Source organism: Sinocyclocheilus anshuiensis, unplaced genomic scaffold (genome assembly GCF_001515605.1).
Source record: "Sinocyclocheilus anshuiensis isolate Anshui unplaced genomic scaffold, SAMN03320099.WGS_v1.1 scaffold776, whole genome shotgun sequence".
Classification (NCBI taxonomy): domain Eukaryota; kingdom Metazoa; phylum Chordata; class Actinopteri; order Cypriniformes; family Cyprinidae; genus Sinocyclocheilus; species Sinocyclocheilus anshuiensis.
In genome coordinates, this window is record NW_015555808.1 from 1,011,155 (window position 1) to 1,030,967 (window position 19,813).

Consider the following 19,813-nt stretch of genomic DNA (forward strand, 5'->3'; position numbering starts at 1 on the left):
TTATTATTATATTATATTATATTATATTATATATTCCAAAAATGTGCCATTGCATTACAGACACCATTTTAACTCAGTGATATACCTTATATTTTATTATTTTACATTTATTTAACTATTTATTCTATCTATTTATTTTGTACAGTGTTTTTTCCAGACCTTGATATCCACATTAGTTAGTGCTCAGTATAGTTTAAATCAGGGTGGTTCACGAACTCATCTGTTCCAGGATCATGATGTCCAGGAGGATAAGATATTCCTGCTCTCTCTCCTCATGGCGGAGATGGGCGTTCACTCAGTGGCCTACGCCTTTCCCAAAGTGCGCATCATCACCACTGCCGTGGACAAGAAGGTCAACGATGAGTTTCACATCATTCCAGGGATTGGTAAGAGCAGTTTGATTAAAGGAATAGTTCACACAAAAATGAAAATGTACTCAACCTCAGACCATCCAAGATGTAGATGAGTTTGTTTCTTTATCGGAAAGATTTGGAGAAATTTAGCATTACATCACTTGCTCACAAATGGATCCTCTGCAGTGAATGGGTGCCGTCAGAATGAGAGTCCAAACAGCTGATAAAAATATCACAATAATCCAAAAGTCCCTTAAAAATCCATCCCCCATTGTCCTTTCACTTGAAAATCCACTGACATATTTGTTTAAAACGGTTTTGGTCCATTTTCATGTGTAAACGGTGATTGATCTGTGCATTTTTCTCTACCGAGTCAGAGATGAGAAAGCAATATTATGAATAAAGGAACAGTATTTTAGCTGGAAGCAATGGTTTGAAGTTAAATTTGATTAACTGGAGTCATGTGGATTAAGTGTGGATTATTGTGATGTTTTTAACAAATGTTTGGACTCTCATTCTGGCGGCACCCATTCACTGCAGAGGATCCATTGGTGAGCAAATGATGTAATGCAAAATTCTTCCAACTCTGTTTCAATGAAGAAACAAACTCTTCTACATCTTGGATGGCCTGAGTGTGAGTTTCAGCAAATTTTCAGTTTTGGGTGAACTGTTCCTTTAACAAAAATGAAGAAAAAAACAGGACCCCCAAATATATTGTAATTGCAATTGTTTTGCAGGTAATTTTGGGGACCGTTACTTTGGGACTGATGCTCCTTCAGACTGGTATGAAAGTGATGAGGGGATGGACTACTGAATTTCATCAAGACTTGTATGTGAGCAACTGTATCTGCATGCGTCAGCGTAGGGAACTTTTAAGCACTTAATCTCATAGGATTGTGGACCCATTGCCCTGCCCTATATAAGCATAAGCCTTAGCCGCCTCTTGCTGTCGATTCTTGCAATACTGCGTCCTACACGTGAGCCCATGCTCAATACAGGTCAAAGCGTTAATGGACCCCCAAACATGAGAGATTACTGCTCATTAGCTTTCCTTGCAGTGCCCACATGACATCACAATTTAAGAGTTTTTCATTAATACTTGAACTAAGAAATGATAAGAGTGGAATAATAAGGGCACACCACAGTTTCTTCATGGGAGTGTTTGAAATGGCATACTACCAAACTACCTTGTACTGTTTTTCAGTAGTACGAGTATACAGTATATACTGTGTAGAATACAGTATACTGTATGTAATTGATTGCAAACACAGCTCATACTCAATGTTTGTTAGCTGGTTTCTTGTTGTCTTGTCTTGTCTTGACTTGACTTCTCTTTCGGTTGTATAGCATATATGGCATACATGTTCATTTGAAGTGCTTGATCAAATTGACATTTTATACTAAGTGAACGAAACACATGCTTGCTTCAATTTAACCTGCCTTTAATATTGCAGCTTTACTAAAAATCTGCATAAATGTTACTACCTTGAATAGTAGCCCAAGCACAAATAGATATCACTGTTTACTGCAATGCTGCAATTCTGCTTATAAACAATACATCTGTTGTTTAATCTACTTTTACTTTGTTGTTTTGACTTTTGATTGGTGTCTTGAAGGCGATACAGATGTGAAGTGCCAATGTGTGTGTGTGTGTGTGTGTGTGTGTGTGTGTGTGTGTGTGAAAATGTGGGGAATTCATGAAATATTGAAAAGGGACTTTTGTTAATAGAAATTTCAATTTTAAGTCCAAAGGAATAATTTTCCTCTCATCATTGGTTTTAGTATTTAGCACTACAGTGCCACAGAGGGGAACAAAATTAGGTTTATAGTTTTCTATTACATACTTGAATTTTAAATTGTAGATAATGTATATTTATTTTTCATTGGTTTATTTGTCATGCCTGATTGATTAGAGTCAACGACAAATTGATTTGCAATGACAGAAGTTGAGAAAAAATTATTGAAGAACATTTTGGGAGTCTTCTAGCAGAAATTAAACCAAACGAGAGCAAAACATGTGCTTCTCCTGAACTTTCACTGTTATGTCATCTAATGCTCTTTTTTTTCTTCAATAAACCTGATCAAACTAATAGTGCCAAAATGCAAATACAGCAGCCCGAGATGAACTTAAATTTATGTAAGCAAACAGTTTGATCACATTCTCACCTAAAGCAGAGTGTTGCACATTATTTCAATGGCATTTAATTAAAATTTTATTTGTCTGTTTGGTCCCACTTGACATTATGTAGTAATGAAAATGATGTCTTTGTCTTACTTTTCTTTGTATGTTTGTTTTCTAATTGGACCTGCCATTTGTTTTGTTTTTATTTATTTTTTTGTACAGTGATTTTATGGCTTGGTTATGTGTTATTCTAAATTAAATCTCAGTAATGGACTTCAGACTTAACTATATTGGCAGAAATATTATAAGGGAAAAAATATTTTCTCTCTCCACAAATGTGTACTGTAATGATTTTGTTGTATATGTAACATTTCCCTGGGTTATCTGTTTACGAGCTTTAAACTGACCTCCAGTGTTGTAAGCCATTCCACTTCTGTTGGAACATTTTTTTCTGTCTGAATAAATAGCGCAATAAAATATTTTGTGCTTAAGTCTGTCTTTTTTTTTTTTCTCTCCTTCAAAAATTGCAAAAATGTAAGTGTAACAAGTGTATGTCCTTTCAGTTTTATTAGTCTTAACCAAAAATCAATTCCAGATACACTTTGCTATAAATATAATTGTTCAAAAAATTATTCTAATTTAAGAGGGTTTTAAACTGTGTTTAAAATCAGCACACACACAGAAAAAAACATTTGAATTCCAATAGTTAAATTAATTCTCGAGTGGGACTTTTATTTTGAAATATCTTGGGCTTTGAAGCGTTTGCTTGCTTCACACCACCTCGAGCATCACGTTATTTTATTGACTTTGGGGTAAAAATGAATTATGTCAAACATCTCTCAGGCTGTCTTGATACAAGTACAAACAAGACTGAATGAGTTCAGCGAGTGTGTTTAAACTTAAGCCACATCTTCGGAAGTCACTTCCCTTCCTCTTTTGACTTAGGGGTCTTTGAAAGCAGCAGTCATACCTCTTTAATTTCAGCAACACCAACATCTCTAAACACGCACTGTATCACTTCTGTTTGCGTGACAAGGTAGGACTACACTTCTGCCTAACTTAAGTCTCCATACGGGATGAAACTGACTGTGCAAGAGTTATAAAAATAGTAGTTTTAATGCGCGTTGCGTAAGCTTTGTTATAGGCACTTGAGAGACAAATTGTATTAAATAAATGAAAATAAAAATGTACAATGGATGACACATTCTTAGTTTTGTATGCCAGGATTGTGAGAAACAGAATTGTCCGTATATGGTTTTGTAAAACATAAAAACGTGTTGTTTTTAAGTTTGGAAATACATCACGTTTTATGGCACGCACACTGCTCGCGCCTTTGAGCCAAAGCGCGAGACTTTCATCACTGTAAGAGTGCAACTGAACCTTATAAAAGCAGGGATGCTCAGTACGGATTATTAAGTTTGGGAACATGTTCCGTTTACAATTGTGGAGCATGCTTTTACCGTATTAAAATTTGACAGAGTTCATTCACCGGGTGCCGCAACACCATGTTAAGCAGCGCAAAATATACAGTACACTGCACGCTACTGTGTAGTCCGATTCCCGAATAAATGACTCTCATGAGCCGATTCTTCTAATGAATTAAAAATGCACAACACAATCCGATTCTTCTAATGTATGGTTGGCCGGAAGGTCCAAAAATAAGACTAATAACTTGTTGCGGGAAGTCACTATACTATTGCCAGGAGCTACTGAGTTTGCCACGACTCACATGGCGGGCGACTCACTCTCCTCAGCTGGCGACTCACTCTCCTCACACGGGCGACTCACTCTCCTCAGCTGGCGACTCACTCTCCTCACACGGGCGACTCACTCTCCTCAGCTGGCGACTCACTCTCCTCACACGGGCGACTCACTCTCCTCAGCTGGCGACTCACTCTCCTCACAGTGTGAGGAGAGTGAGTCGCCAGCTGAGGAGAGTGAGTCGCCCGCCGTGTGAGGAAGGTGAGTCGTGGCAAACTCAGTAGCTGCTGGCAATAGTATAGTGACTTCCCGCAACAAGTTATTAGTCTTATTTTTGGACCTTCCGGCCCGCCATACTAATGAACACAATCAGTGTAGTCCGATATCCAAATGATTGACTGTTATGAGCCGTTGTTTTTCAGAGAATCAGAGAATATTTCATATTTTATTATTTTCAATTACTTTTTTTATTATTATTATTTACTTTTAAATGCATTGTATTCTTTAATGCAGCCTGCTTCTTTTTCACTGGAAGTTCCTGTCGCCAAGACAAATTTCTTGTGTGTGTAAACATGCTTGGCAAAGCTCTTTCTGATTTTCTTTTATTGTCATTTTGCACTGCTTTTGTCATTTTACACTGGGCTTTACACAGAATGCTTTGACAATCGGAATGTAAAGATAGTTGTCAAGCCAATAAAGCACCTTAAAACTGAAACATGAATCCAAAACGCACAGTGCCACAAGTGTAGTCTGAATTCCAAATGAACGACTCCAATGAATCGATTCTTCTTTGTGAATAAAAATAAACAGCGTGACCAGTGTAGTCCAAAATGAATGAATCTTATGAACCGGTTCTTTTTAGTGAATCATACGCATATATCATGGCCAGTGTTGTCGGAATCTTGAATGAACGGCTTTTTGAATCCTTTTTTAATGAATCATATGTAAGAACATAAGCAAATCTTGGTTAATAACTAGTCAGTAACTAGTTTGGGATCAAATATTGGTTTGCATTTGTTGATCAGATGATGTTGCATAAAGTAAAAAGAGATTTGTTAGATCATTTATCTATCAGTAGCCGAAGTGCCATGATGATATGACATTGATATTATTCTTGCCACATACAAATTATTAGCTATTGTTCAAGTTGTCAGCTATTTTTCTATCTCTGAAGCAGTTTTCATTGCAGTAATTTCAATAGTCCTGTGTTTTTCTTAGACTTTGTCACATGGCGGGCCTTTGGAGATCTTATCAGGCACTGATGGCCAAACATCCATGGACACTGCAGATTATAACTGCTGGTAAGAGCTACAAACTCTCCACCCTCCATCCATCCTCTGCTTTTTTAGCCTGTAGTTGATGTTCCCAATTCCCTTTAGGTCAACTCAATTTCAAGAAGCTGTTGATTAAATATTTATCTTTCCTGTTTGCACAATCACATCTAAACAGCAAGATTGTTTTAGAGCGTCAATAATAGATCAGCCGTACAAACAATGAAAAGCCCTTCTCAGCAACAATCTGCTTAGCTGTTTGCTTGAACTTTGTCATTGTGGGTTTTACAGGGTGGGAGTATAGATTAAGGAGGGAAAGTCTATTTCAAGATGTTGAACTGTTGTTTTAAATGTAATTGTTATTAAATGTAAATTTTAATTCATATTGAACCAGGAATGAACCAGGAATGCTCACTTTATGCATCACCTTAAGACATTTGGTTTTTATTTGGAAAATAAAATTAATTTTCACCGCAATTACATCATTCTACCAGAAGATGGAAGCACAAAACAACATCATTGAAAGTCTTGTCAAGTTGTTTTGCTGATGTCTGGATTAAAGTGTTCATATCATGAGGAATCAAAATGTCCTTTACTTTTTGAGGTCAGAGTTCAATGTACTATGGAAACATACTGAATCTTTCAGAATGCAAGTTTCAATTATCGAAACCAAACAATTGGGGAAAAGTTTTGTTCTGAATAATTTAACATTCTATTTTTGTAGTTAAAACTAAGATTTAACAGTTTTTTTTTTCTGAGCAACAGCAGACGCAGGGAGTGTGAAGTCTATTTGAAAACAATCACTAATTTCGCAGTTCCGTTTTGTGATGCCAGCGGGGCTGAAATTACACACCTCAGCTTTAATTTCATGTGTGATTACTGTGCATTAACTGATCAGACCCATTTGATGGGAATCTTTTCACCTTGTTTAATAAAATGAGTGAATGAGAGTGCACTTTATTGTTAATCAACGAGCCTGCTTAAACAAGCTGCTGGCTGTATTATGAGTCATTCAAACTGTAGCATTAGGATTAATTGGTGCTTGGCTAGACTGGCACTGACAACTTGGCCAAAATGCTTAAAATCACCAGTGGCCTCATGTTGCTTAGTGGTTGAGGATGCAAGTTTATGTAATCAAGATTACAGACATGAGCTATGATTCATTGCCTTTGTTTTCCTCGTGAGGCAGAGGACTTGAATATTTATAGAAACTTTAGTCCTATGGGCATAGGTTTAATATTAGACCGCAAGATGCTTTAAATGAGAGGGAAGTGGGGTTATTTCAAAATTAAATAATATCTGGATGTTTTCTCAGTGATGTGGCCCAGCGCTTATTCGCAGAGCAAGGGATGTGATCTTACCTTCAAATAAATTGAATGTAATAAAGCTTGGCATTCTTGGGCAAGGTGGAAAAACTTCAGTGAATTGGAAGTTCAAGGTTAAGTGTGTTTCACCCTGAGTGCTAAACATCTGTTGTTGTGTTTAATTTGAAAACAAATATGTTTTAGTTATATTAGATGTACACTACCATTCAAAAGTTTGGTGGGTTTTTTTTTATGTTTTGGAAATTAATCTCTTATGCTCAGAAAGGCTGCATTTATTTAGTCAAAAATACAGTAAATTTAACAGTAATATTGTGAAGTATAAAAATTTAAAATGATTTTTTTCTGCTTTAACACATTTTAAAGTAATGTATATCTGTGAAGGCATAGCTGAATTTTCAGCAGCCATTACTCCAGTCTTCAGTGTCACATGATCCTTCTTCTTTTACAGGATTCTTTGATGAAAAGGAAGTTCAAAAATGGGTCATTGTCATGTTGGAAGGTAAACCTTCCCATTGATGACTTTTTGGCAGAGGGCAGCAGATTTTTTCCTCAAGAATTTGACAGTATTTTGCCCCATCCATTTGTCCTTCTATCCTGACTAGTGCTCCAGTCCCTGCTGCAGAGAAACACCACATAACAGGATATTACCACCTCCATGCTTTACTGTAGGAATGCTGCTATTTGGACGGTGAGCTGTATTGGATTTCCACATGACATATCGTTTGGTGTTGAGGCCAAATAATTCAATTTTAGTCTCATCTGCCTCAGAATCTTCAAGGTGTGTTTTGGCAAAGTTCAGTCATGACTGCATGTGGCCTTTCTTGAGTGGCGGCTTTTTTCTTGCAACCCTCCCATTCAAGCCCCATTTGTGGAGAATCTGTGATATTGTGTCATGCATACAATGACTACTCTTTGTCATAAATGTTGTCACATGCACACAATGACCACTCTTTGTCATAAATTCCTGCTTCAGAGTTGTTGTAGGCCTCTTGGTTGCCACTCTGACCAGTTTTCTCCAGGCTCTTTCATCCAGTTTGGAGCGACGTTCTGATCCAGGGAGGGTCTGTGTTGTACCAAACTAATAGACTTCACTGTGCTTCTAGGCATTGATAAAGCCTTTGAATTTTTTTGTGTCCATCTCATGACTTGTGCCTGTCCACAACTTTATCCCGGAGATCCTTTGATGGGTGACCCATAATTGATTGTTTGCTTCAGTTGCACTACCAAGGACTGAAATGCTCCAGGAAAGCTCTTTTCATGCTGAGCTAATCAAAATGACCACTGCTGATCACAGCTGAAAGTCAAATGGCTTTGTGTGCCATTGAGAAGGTGATTAGCTACACCTGATTGAGTTCACAAGTCATTTTTAGGAGGGGGGGTGATCCTTTATCCAAATCAGGGATTCTGTTTTTTTTTGTTTTTTTTCCTGACATGTTGGTGTTATATCTTTCACTTGGATGTTATAAGTTGCACTGAGTAAATACAGCTGGATAAAACAAAAACTGTGTCCATCTTCATTTCAGGCTGCAAAGCAACAGAATGCGATTATTTTAAAGGGGGTGATTCTTTTCTATACCCACTGTAGATGTACATTAAAATGGCTGAATTACAGGGTGATATGAATGTACCTATTATTTTTGCAATTCCGTTTTTTTTTTTTTTTGACAGAAATTACTCCCTTCCGCTTTAACTGATGCACTTGGTTGAAGTGATAAATGGATTTATTTATAATAGGTACAGATGTGAAGAGGAAGAGATTAATGAACAAATTAATGACTTGAATGGAGGGGATGAAGGTGCTACATTTCCGTTTTCAAGTCATTAGCGATGCATTAACCCCCATAATCTGTGCTAAATGTAGAACTGAAAAAATCAATGTCATCCAAAGAGGGCAAATCTGAACGTATGAGGCTTGAATGTGTTTACTGTACCGCAGGTAAGCCATGTCACACCGGTCTCATCAGCTAAATGGGTTGGGTTGCCAGAGCCCACTCCTGGTCCCTGTGGAGAACGTGCTGGCTGCAAATAGATCCCTGCCAAATTGATCACAGATAATTTCACTAAGCACAATCAGGGCTGTTCTTCCCCAGAGACTCTCCCTCAAGGACAGACGGTGGGAAGTGTTGTGCTGACATCAGCATATTTCAAGATGCATTTAGCATAGATGAGTGACATACTCCAGTTGGCACGAGATATGGGACAGATTGCACCTGAGTGTGTGGTAAATTGCATTTTATTTGGCACAGCGTTATGACAAACAACCATGTTTATGGTTGAATAGGGTCGTCGTCTTTTTAATATAGATAAATGGATGGATAAATGCTGTTTTCTAGTTCATTGTAATCAGAGACCTGGAATATAACTTTTAAGCGCCTATTTTTCATGGTTTGGGGTCTAAATAATGAAAAATTTAATTTGCTATTTCAAATAAATGTTGTTATTTTAAACTGTCTATTAATCAGAGTATTCTGAACAAAAAACTGTATCACAGTTTCCCTCCAAAAAGGAGTAGTTCCAACCAAAAACATTTTCTTAAAATGTACTCATCCAAAGCCATCCAAGATGTAGATGAGTTCATCAGAACAGATTTGGAGAAATTCAGCATTACATCACTTCCTCACTATTGGATCCTCTGCGGTGAATGGGTGCTGTCAGAATGAGAGTCCAAACAGCTGATAAAAACATCACAATAATCCACAAGTAATCCACAAGACTCCAGTACACCATTTAACATCTTGGAAAGTGAAAGAAACAAAAAGAAGTTACAGTTTAAAGTTAAAACAAATTATTATTGTGATCATGTTTTTATCAGCAGTTTGAACTCTCATTCTGACGGCACCCATTCACTGCAGATCATCCATTAGTGAGAAAGTGATGTAGTACTACATTTCTTCATATCTGTTGATGAATGATCAATGAATAAATAAACTCAGCTACATCTTGCATGGCTTGAGGGTGAGTAAATGTTCTGCAAATTTTAATACTTGCGTGAATTCAGCAGTTCTGTTTTTACTGTTTTCAACATTGATAATAGCAGTAATTGCTGTTGGAAACTCAATGTTGTCATCATAGGAATAAATTGTAATTGTCATTGTAATCAGAGACCTAGAATATAATTTTTAACCACCGGTTTTTATGGTTTTGATTACAAAGATGAAAGAAAAAGTAAAAGGGTCTGCTTAGGACAGTCTATTATTAACAGATGTTTTAAGAGTTTACTCTTCGGTGCTTCTCAACCTGTTAACGTCAAGTTGAACCAAGAAGTGGAAAACATAAGTGTTTATTATCACCTCACAACATTCTGTTAGCTCTCACTCAGCCTTTGCCCTCCTGTCTACTTTGTTCTGCCTACCATGATCAATAAGCTGGTGCTGTTTTGATAAGATGACCCAATAAAAGCATGGCAAAGGTTCCTGGCTTTTTCCAGTCTACTATACTGGGTTATTAGTCTTTCCTTGACATTTTATGAAAAGGTTAGGTCACTTAAAAAGGGCTACGTTGCCTCTGTCGTTAATGCAGAATGTCCTTTGTAAACCATGATATTTGGGCAAGTGCGAGGAAGCAGCTGTCCTCTACATTTAAAGGCAGTTGCATTTTTTTTATGTGTGACTCCATTTCTTCTCCCTGGCAGTTCTGTATTTGGCTGCAGAATAATTTTTTTAAGGATCCTGCAATTTAGCCAGTCAAGGTGAAGCATAATGAGTGACAGACACTGCCTGTGTTTAGAAATCAAGGGGTATTGATGTAGAAACACTGTTGTCACCATAAAAAGCTTGACTTTATATAGTTGTCATTAGTTTTATAGTGTATACAGTAGTTAGGCTATAGTTATTCTGAAAATAACAATATTTATAATACAGCTGATAATTGATATGATGGTTCATTATTTATATATATTTTAAATATATTTATTATAAAATAAAAATCTTAAAAATAAATATTACTATTATTCTGTTATTCTTTTTACTATTCTTTTTTTCATTGTATTATACCTCTTTAGAGCGCAGAAGATCTTTATTATCTAATCTTAACTTCAAAGGTTTGCAAACTTGTGGCTTACTCAGGGCTTTCTGTGAGCTCAGTGGTTTTTCTGAAGAAACAGATAATCTAGAAGCAGTGTTAGTCTCACAAACCCACTGCTGGTACCATCAGTCCAGTACACTTAGTCATGTCATGACACTGAGTCACTATGTCAGTGTTTGTGGTGGAGCACAAGGACGACGCTCATAAGTCGTTGTAGTTTGTAAAATGCGATCGGAGAGTCCTGCAGTGCGTTTCTCTCACAGATCAGAAAAGGCTTCACGCGCTGTGTTTGTGTGGGGATGAGTGAGAGTGTGACACAGTCTTTCTGTTGGTGGATCACCCCGCTGTGCCCGTTAACAACCTGCTGGAGAGAGACCAGAGTTCCCAGCATCCTCCTCTCCAAGGCATTTCATCACACTGCCCTCCTGCTATGGCGTGCTGTGTACAATAGTGGTTTCTCTCCAGCTCGCCATGTGTTTTAAACAATGACCTCACTTATCAGAAGTTGATCCACCAAGGTTCTATTGCATCAGAATAGTTGATGATATCTTGTGTTGTGTTATGTTTTGGAGTGCCTGTTGTTGCCCAATATATTTGTTTTTTGTTTATTGTTTTTTGTTTGTGCACTCCTATATCAAAACGACTGAAAAATCTGGGAGTTATTTTGGATTCCTCTTTTACGTATGACCAACATATGAACACAGTAGTTAATTCAAGCTTTTTCACCTGAAATGTCTGTCTAGAGTAAAGTATTTTCTATCCCCCAAAGATCTTGAAGAGTTACACATGCTTTCATTCTATCTCGCTTGGATTATTGTAATTCTATAAACGCTGGAATATCCAAGTCTTCTATTACAAGGCTTCAGATGGTTCGAAACAATGCAGCCTGATTTTTAACTGGAGTCCGCAAACGTGAACACATTACTCCTATTTGAATGGCTCTTAACTGATTGCCGGTGAGCCATAGAGTTGATTTCAAAATACTGTTATTCGTTTTTAAATCTCTAAATGGTCTTGTACCCTCATACTTGGCTGAACTGGCATGAAATTTGAACATGCCAGGCAGGTGTCTATAGTCCACAAACAGTTACAGTCTGGCCCAGCCTCAAACACAGTTGAAGTTGAGAGGGGATTGTGCATTTGCAGTTGTCAGACCTAGGCTCTGGAATAGCCTCCCCTTATCTCTGAGATCCCTGTCCTCTGTACATGAGTTTAAATTTAAGTTAAATTGCTATCTTCTTGCCCAGGCATTTAACAAATCTTAATTATGTTTTTATTTCATTATGTGTTCCTGGGTTTTTTTCTTTCTTTATCATGTATCTTAGTCTTATACTCTCAACTCTTATTGTGTTTATTTGTGCTGTATAAATAAATGAAATGAAATTAATTTGAACTTTTAAAACAACTTTATTACCCAGTGGGATGTATTTTGTGTTAAAATTGTAATGAATACTTTTTTGATTAAGAAATATTGAAATCGGTTATGATTATTTCACTCTTCAGGTTATTGTTGTTTTTAAAATAATAATATTTGAATGATGGGTTTTTATGGTTTCTTCATTATCATCTCCTCTGTGTGAATATAGATAAATGGACATTTTTTCCTCTGAAAATGCTGTTTTCTTGATCATTGAAATCAGAAACCTGGAATAACTTTCACATGCCTGTTTTCATGGTTTTGGCTCTAAAGATGAAAGCAAATGTAAAAAGGGTCCTCCCAGGACAATAAAGAAAAAAAGGAAAGAAATCTCCTTTGTGATGAGTTCCATTGGTTTTGGTTTCTTTTATTGAGGTTTGTATTCATTTTGGGTTTCCGATACATGTCAATATCCAGTGAGCTGTCTGTTTATGCACACATGCATAATGCATGGCTCTATTTGCTGCCCTCACGGCTTTGACTGCAGGTGATCGAAATGTGTGTGAAGAGAAAGGAGACCTGTGACATTTCCAGCAGTTGGGAGGAAACAGCTCTGTCAATATGATTGACACACAGTGTGTCTGTGTGTATGTGTGTGTCTGTGTGTGTCTGTGTGTACCTGTGTGTGTGCGCAAGTGATGAATTGCAGTCTATCTAAAGCTTACCATCACTCATATTCAACAGCTTCTGTTCATTCAGTGTTTCCTCAAGGATGAATGGATGAAACTCTTCAAACTCAAACACTTTCAAGCTCTAGGGTGTTGGGAGGTCTCTCTTGGTTTAGTTGCTTACACTTTGAGATGAAGTTATACATGCATTCACTCACAGTCTCAATGGACAGTACTAAAGGATTTTCAAGTATGTAAGAGGGAGAGTGTTTGATTTTATTTTAGATATACCTTGCATCTCTGTCAGGGCACATTGTGGAACTTTTGATACTTGTTTTGATTAATAAATAAGAGTTTGGTTTTACTTTCTGCAATGGCTTAAATGTATCCATAGTGATCTCAGAAATGTATTGTATGGCTTGTCTGACTAAACATGTTTTACAGGATGACATCTGTCCCTACTATTAGGAAACTGCCCCCTGTGGTGTTCGTAAGGGGATCTCGATGCAATGTGAAATTTACAATGTGACATTTAAAGGTCATTGTGGGGTGAATAGTTGGATTTCTTGAAGTCTTTGCACCGTTGTTTTACTATAATTATGGTCTCAATTATTTTGAGTCCTTTGCTGTTATTTTTGTACATTTAGTAATGAATACGTGTTTGAAACATTGTAGAAGGAAAATTGTGGTTTAAAAAGTCTGAACATGTAATCGGTAGACTGGTAGAAAAAAAAATAAAAAATGATAAATTCAAAGAGCTAAAGATTATGTAAGACTGAAAGATTATCGTACAAAATTTGAGGACTGCAATATATTTTTTAATGTTTCATATTAGCACGTCACATGATCACCAAGGCTGCAGTAATATTGTGAAATTTTATTACAATTTAAAATAACTGCTTAAAATATTTCAAAATGTATTCCTGTGAAGGTAAAGCTGAATTTTCAGCAGTCATTACTCCAGTCTTCAGTGTCACATGATCCTTCAGAAATCATTCTAATCTATGCTGATTTAGTGCTCAAGAAACATTTCTTATTGTTATCTTTCTTATATATTTCTTATATGTTGGAAACAGTGCTGTTTAATATATTTTTCATTCTTTGATAATTCTTTGATGTTCTTTGAAACATAAGAACTGCATTTATTTGAAATAGAAGTCTTTTGTAACATTGTAAATGTCTTTCCTGTGATCACTTGCATTTTTTTTTGCTAAATAACAGTACTACTAATAAAAAAAGACCCCAATCTTTGGGAATGTAGTGTGAATGATACCATAAAGGTCACAAAGTCAAGATCTGTTATCCTTTGCAACTTAGTAGATCAACCCAAGACCTCGTATGGCGCATTTCATCTCTCAGTCAGTAGGCACTAGGCAGTGAATGGGGTGGCAAAAATCTGAACGAGTGTTTCCTGTCAGTTGTCCTTGGCGTGGTTACCTGAGTGTGGGCCTTCACGCTGGGCAGTGGGGGCAAACAGATGCCCGACTGGCACCCTCTCTCTCTCTCTCTCTCTCTCCCTCCCTCATTTTTACTCCCTCTCTTCCAGGCTCTCTGGTGGGTGTGGGTGATGTCATCTCCCAGCAGCTGATTGAGCGCCGTGGACTGGCCAATCACAGCGTGAGACGCACCACCAAGATGATGAGCATTGGCTTCTTCTTTGTTGTAAGTCTCCTGTGATTCTGTTGCATTTGCATATGTGTTTCTCTTGAGATCCTCCAGCTTTGTTACTTCACACTGATGTAATTTAAATATAGAAGCAAGAGAGTTGAAACTGAGCTTTGAAACTCTTCACTTCTTCATGTCCTCATTTGTTATAAAATTGTGATTCTTTTTATGTTTTGTATTTGTTACATTCTTTCCAAAAAAAAAAAAAAAAAACAGCTTTCAATGGAGAAATATACTTTTTGGCCCAGAATGGTCTTATTACATGCATTTTCGAACCAGAGTTATCTGACATATACTATTGTTAAAAAGTTTGAGTTTGGTAAGATTTTTTTATGTTTTTGAGAGAAGCCTCTTATGCTTACCAAGGCTGCATTTCTTTGATCAAAAATGCAGTAAATACTGCTACATTTTATTACAATTTAAAATAACTCCTTTATATTTTAATATATTTTAAAAGGTATTTGTTCTGTGATGGCAAAGCTGAATGTTCAGCATCATTACTCCAGTCCTCAGTGTCACATGATCCTTCAGAAATCATTTTAATATGCTAATTTGGTGCTCAAACATCTTATTATTAACAGATGTTGAATTAATTTTCCAGGGTGATGAATAGAAAGCTCAAAAGAACAGCATTTATTTGAAATAGAAATCTTTTTGTAAATTATAAATGTCTTTTCGGTCCTGAATTGTGATTTATTTTTATCTTTTTTTGTTTTTGGTGGTATTGTGGTGTACATCACTATTTATTTTTGCATAATAAATTTTGAATGATGGCATGACAATGTTAAAAATGTAAACTACAAAAACCTTGCAAACATGGTCAAATCCTGAGATTTTTTCATTCTATTCTATTCTATTCTTATTGCTATTTCAACCTTTTTTTGCAGTTGAAATCAGATTAGATTTTACCAACTCCCCATGTTAACAAGCAAACCCTTGGCACTTTGCTTTAAATTAGATAATAATACAATTTCAAAAAGGAAAAAAAAAAAAAGAATCTTGCTAACTGTCAATGAACTCAAATGTTTACAGGTCTGTTGTTTTATGACCATTACAGATAATATGTGTAGGGGTGTCATTTGTTGGAACAGGTAATGAAGTTGCAGAGCAGAGTGATTGACATGCACACAGTGATTGATATATTAAGCATCCTGCTCTTCCCTTCCTCCCTCACACACATATACAAAGCACTAATGCACTAGTTCTGTCCAAATGACTTGAGGTCTAATCTGCAAATGGCCTGTATGATTCAAAGCTTTTACAAGCCTGAGCACACTCGTTTCACTGCTGTTAGAACAAAAGACTGAACCACAGGTCAGAACTTCAGGTGAAATTCGTCTTGCATCTCCTGAAATTAAATCTTTGAAAGATTTTCTGTCCATTGAGCTATAATTATATTGCATTTCTGACATTCTGTTGGCAGTTTAGGGTTATAGGCTGTGTTCTTATTGCCCAATCAACCAAATTAAGCAGAAGCTCAGTATTAATCATTTTATGTGTCATATGGCAGCCGTTGTTTTGCTAAAAGGACAGGAAAGAATGCAGAAAGACAATATAGAGCTGCTATATATTCACTGTACATAGAAAAATGACAAACGTCTTCTCAAACAAGTGCACAGCTGTTTGTTAACGACGCCCATATGCATAATTTGCCATTGGTGGGTGATTTTACACTGATGATGCTAAACTGCAAATTATAATTGCATTAAAAGAGAGATTTAGCAAAGAATTCAGTTGTCATTGTTGACTAAAACACCCCCGGGAGACTTTGTTTGACACATTTATTGATCAGTTTGCTAATCAGGCCCAGACTGAAACCACACTGGGAAACAAAAAGAAAGCTCATTAATTCACAGAGGATTGGAGCTAATTACAGCCTACTGTTTTCATAATCATGTCATGAACAAATGAAACCACTGGCACGGCCTCAAGATTCTGAGCTTGTGTTTATGATTGTTTACTGAAGTGTTTAAAGTGCTACACATATGTGAGATGCGTTTAATGGAAGTTTTCTGTGACTTGAAGGGTCCAGTAGTCGGTGGATGATATAAGGTGCTGGACAAACTTGTTACTGGTGGTACTAAAAGTGCAGCTTTGAAGAAAATGCTTGTTGACCAGGTGAGCCATGTGCAATGTATTGCAGTAATTGTTTTGTGTGTGTGTGTGTGTGTGTGTGTGTGTGTGTGTGTGTGTGTGTGTGTTATATAAGAATAATGCAACATTATGAAAAATATGACTTTTAAATACTTCTGCCATGACATCGCTGAGGCTCATTCAGATGATTTGAGTTCAAATCTGGCCTGTGTCATTTTCTCATGCTGTTCTCCCTCTTCACCCCATAATTTCCTCTCCTCTCTCCACTACAGTATTAATAAAATAATACAAAACACCAAAAAAAAAAGTCAGACCTCAACATTCAGTATATTACAAAATATCTTTAGTTATAAATACACGCATGGAAAGTTTTCCTTAGAACTGACTTTCGTGTCTTTGTTGGGAGTATGCAGACACATGTAAAGTGCTTATGAGCTTCTATTTATTGCTGTTGCTACGTGCTTTATCCCTTTTGGGTATCCCATCTGAGCTCTCCCTTCATGCATGTCAAGTAATCCATCCTCTGATAGGCAGTCAAACAAATGAGTGTTTGCATAAGTCATTGTTTACATGATTGGTGGAATGAATGTACAGGATGGAGCGGACAAAGGCACGCAAGACAGGCCCTCTCCCCATCACCGGATTACACCCAAACAACAGCGCTTACAACGCCAGCCTGCTCTCCCACATTTATTCAGAAAAGAGATTCTAGGGCTATTTTTAGAGACCCACTTTCTAAATTTCTAAAAGCCTGTACGGCCAGCGAGAAGTTGTGTGTTTGGTTACTTTCATCTGTAGATATAAAATTGTGTTTATTGAGAGGCTTACAAAGGCTGATTAAACCTTAAAGATGCATGATTTATTCATAATAGTTTTATTAAGAAAGCATGATTTATTCATAATATTTGACAAAAAAGACAAAGATTCCCACAGTCAAGTAGCAGGTACTGTCATCATGTCCACAGCTTTATTTAACTCCTTATTACTTCTTTACATGCATTCTCAAGGTTTTGCTCAGTAACTTACACTGTCTCTTAATTTTTCCACAACAAAATGCCTAAAATGAAAATAAATTTTAAAATATATATTTTTTTACAATGGGTTTGTTACACGTTACATGCTATACTTGCTATAGTAATTACAATAAATTATGCATAATTACATGTAACTAACCCTAAATCACAACCTCATCCTAACCCTAACCATAGAGTAAGTACATGTAGTTAATTAATATTACTCAGTACTTAAATGTATAAGTACACTCTAACAAAGACTACATAAAAAAAAAATTTGAAATGTTTTTTTTTTTTTCTTCTTTTTCCATGCTACATCACCATTTCAACTTATGAAACAAAAAACATTGTGGACTTTGTACCCAAAAGTCAAAGGGAAAGCAGAGGGGCTGTTTTCAGTCTGTGCTTGACAGATTTTTTATTGGTTTCTGTAACATCTATTTGGGATGTCCTTTGGAAAACCACACAGGAATGTGCTAATAATAAATGGATGCATCAGTCTCTCATTGTGTCCTTGATAGCTTTCAACATGTGCTATGCATATTTCATCAGATGTGAAAATGTGAGGCAGTAGTCTATAAATTAACAATTAGACTGGATTAGATGTATAATGGTATTTATTATGAACATTAAACTTGATTAATCATGTACATTTATGTGTCATCTAAAAATGAATGTGAAGGTTTCTATGAAGTAGATTAGATACGTGTTCTAATTAGATATTTGTATATCCACAGGTGGGCTTTGCTCCGTGTTTCTTGGGTGCTTTTCTTGGAATTTCCGGAGCACTCAATGGACTGACCGTGGAAGAGAATGTGGCCAAACTCAAGAGGGTCAGTTGTCATCACAAACCTGAATTAAATACAAGCATTGTGACAACATGAAGGACTAGTTTTAAAATGCAAAAAAATGTTTTTCACAGAACCTGAAACAGAAATGTTTTTGGACACACTGGGATGAAAACCAAAAATGAAAATGCTAATTTAGATTTGTATTGGAATAACTGAAATTATATTAATATTATTATATTCATTATTTTTTATTATATTAATTATTATTTTCATTTTTTCTAAATATAAAATAATCAATATAATAATTAATTAATAAAAAAAATAGTATAACATAAAATTAAATATTGTGTACCATCAGTAGTCCTGAAAGTCCACTCTCACACCAGCTTTCTGTCTTGTGACCCTTATATTGGCCCCCCCTCCATAATTAGAGGATATTTCTGCTGATGAAGGGATGGAGGGCCGCAAGGAGTGACTCATGGGCTTGTAGGAACAACAGTTGACGCAGCATTGTCTCTTTGAGTGGTGCCATTAATTATTTATGTAGGAAAGGTGTCGGAGTTAAAATGAGGCTGAAAGGTCAGTCACCTAAATGTCAGAAAAGACGGAAAGCTAATGATAAATGCGCTTATTAACCCAAACAAAAGAAATGCGATCTGAAAACCAATCACTAAAAACACCTTTAGTGATGCTACTCTGTGACTCGTCTTAAAGAATACCACTCTGATCCATTAAAACATGTTTTGTACCTGTTGGTTATTAGTAGGGCTGTTTTTGCTTTAAACAGGTCCTCCAGTGCTGATTAAAGGGGTCATATGATGTTGCTAAAAAGAACATTATTAACCACTGATTTCTTGTCGTGTCCTCTTTTGGAAGGCCAAACAAAATATTTTGGCTTTTGCAACGAAACACACAGCGTCTCCACGACATGGCAGCGGCAACAATACTACAGCGAGAATCAACGGTACACCTTCTTTCTTTGCGTGAACATTTAGGCGGCGTTATGCAAATCTTCCCACATCATGACGTAGACATGTGGGGGCGTGTTTAAACGAGGCGTTTTAGGAAGGCGTGGACCAGTCTTAACTTTTATAAAGAATATCTCTTTGGGTTTGAGACTTTAGTCTTTGCAACTTTTAAGGATCTTATCTATTCACGAACAGCTTGTAACACTCCAAAGAGAAAGGAAAACTTGAAATCGCATCATATGACCCCTTTAAAACTCATGGCTTGTTGTGGACGGTGTCCACCTTTGCTTCTAATGACTATAGGTCAGGCAATTGGGTGGAACAAGAGTGACAGGTCACTCAGATCACAGTTCGGATGCTACTTGCAGTAGTGCCCTTTAAAACAGAACTAAATGACACTCTGATGTTGGAATGGCAGCTTTTTGGTGCTCATTAGTCTGTAGCTTAGTGGTTAAGACTCTG

The 19,813-nt window shown here is 36.6% G+C and overlaps 1 protein-coding gene and 1 pseudogene across 1 annotated transcript in view; both read left to right on the forward strand.

The window, feature by feature from the left end:
• The window catches only part of LOC107675098 (uridine-cytidine kinase-like 1), a 22,169-nt gene extending 19,216 nt beyond the window's left edge, over positions 1-2,953 (forward strand). The window contains exons 14-15 of the mRNA XM_016469315.1: positions 230-386; positions 1,091-2,953. Coding sequence (XP_016324801.1) covers positions 230-386; positions 1,091-1,167 — 234 coding nt within the window. The 3' untranslated portion in view covers positions 1,168-2,953. The remainder of the gene's footprint in view (positions 1-229; positions 387-1,090) is intronic.
• Positions 2,954-3,231: 278 nt separating this feature from the next.
• LOC107675040 (protein Mpv17-like) lies at positions 3,232-18,476 on the forward strand (annotated as a pseudogene).
• Positions 18,477-19,813: the final 1,337 nt, after the last annotated feature.